This window comes from Perkinsus marinus (assembly GCF_000006405.1).
Source record: "Perkinsus marinus ATCC 50983 genomic scaffold scf_1104296959216, whole genome shotgun sequence".
Classification (NCBI taxonomy): domain Eukaryota; phylum Perkinsozoa; order Perkinsida; family Perkinsidae; genus Perkinsus; species Perkinsus marinus.
In genome coordinates this window covers 218,478-219,799 of record NW_003206506.1, presented here as the reverse complement: position 1 = coordinate 219,799, position 1,322 = coordinate 218,478, and the positions used below count along the sequence as shown (strand labels likewise).

Below are 1,322 nucleotides of genomic sequence, written 5' to 3'. Positions count from 1 at the left end.
AAAACCTGGCACGATCGGTAGCAAGTTCAGTACAGCCCACAACACCTATTTCCTCGATGAGGATCTCGACATGGGGGCTGACATAGACAACCTCGACAATGTAGGACGAATTCGTTCCCCATGCCTTTGGACAGTGTCTGCGTTAGGTCCCGGGAAGTGGCATTCAGGAGACCACCGAGAAGGAGGAGTCCGCCTACCACTACTACGATCCGCTGTCGGGAAACACTCGGCTGGCTACCTCTGGAGGGACAGATAACGGCGAGACTTGGCAATGGGGGAAGGTGGACAATGTGCTCAAGCACTCCCTAAAGGAAAGGCACTGCTCTCTCTATGATCTACTTCTGTGTCAACTATCGTGTCTGGCAGGACTCATCCCGGAAGCTATAAGGGCGGCAATTATGACGGTGATGCACGTCTCACGACGGCCAGATTTGAAGATTCTGGCGATTTTGATCGCAACATGTTCAGTAGGCTATCCGGGAAACTCCACTACCACGTCTGGCGATTCGTGAATCAATAGTTTTTCGTTTGCTTCTGCCTTGGAACACATCAGCCATTATCACGCATTCGCCCTCAGCGAATCGTTTCGGAATGCTCAGTCGAACTCAGGTGCCGACGGTCAGTACACCTGACCAGGTCGGTTGAGTACAGTTCTCCGCGATGTTACTCGATATCGTGTATAATAGTTGAAGTACTGCTTCTTCCCCTCAGAATCAGAGGAGGCTCCAAAAGAGTGGATGGCGGCGGCCGACGATGGTGATATATTTGCCCATCAGTCCAAGGAGGTCAAGGCTGGAGCTAAATAGGAACGTGAGAAGTGTTGTTGTACTTGATTGATATGAATACGATAAACTTCATTTCATCTTTGACTACTACTGCCAAGCTTATGATTGAGTATAGCCTTAGAAGGAGGCCTACGCGGTCAAACCGCGATAACAATCTCGTTGCTACTCACTATTGCTACCAAGTTGATGACCGGACATGTCCAGATTCTGGATGGGGACTTTGTCGTCTTTACTTCGGATTCCCCATCCGCCAAAGTCGACACCAGAGCCCCTTCATTTCATTATTTTGGTTTCGGCTTGCGCTGGAGCTTTCGTCGTACCGTTATTCCATTCAATAATCTCAAGTTGTTATCACACAGAACTATCATTCGGCTATCTCCTAGCATTGCCCAGCTAGAAGCTGTTCTAACCGTAATGGTAGACCTATTGGGTTTCAATGGGAGGGGATCAGGGAGCTCGTCACTAGACTTCTATTTCTTCATTGACCATATAATAACCTATCTACGTTCTACAACCCTAGAAACCGGCGCCTATCAC

The 1,322-nt window shown here is 48.8% G+C and overlaps 1 protein-coding gene across 1 annotated transcript in view; it reads left to right on the top strand.

Annotated features, from left to right (window-relative positions):
• The window catches only part of Pmar_PMAR026559 (hypothetical protein), a gene marked incomplete at its 5' end in the record, with an annotated part of 1,464 nt that extends 266 nt beyond the window's left edge, over positions 1–1,198 (top strand). The window contains 4 exons of the mRNA XM_002773263.1: positions 36–100; positions 147–316; positions 367–467; positions 712–1,198. Coding sequence (XP_002773309.1) covers positions 36–100; positions 147–316; positions 367–467; positions 712–806 — 431 coding nt within the window. The 3' untranslated portion in view covers positions 807–1,198. The remainder of the gene's footprint in view (positions 1–35; positions 101–146; positions 317–366; positions 468–711) is intronic.
• Positions 1,199–1,322: the final 124 nt, after the last annotated feature.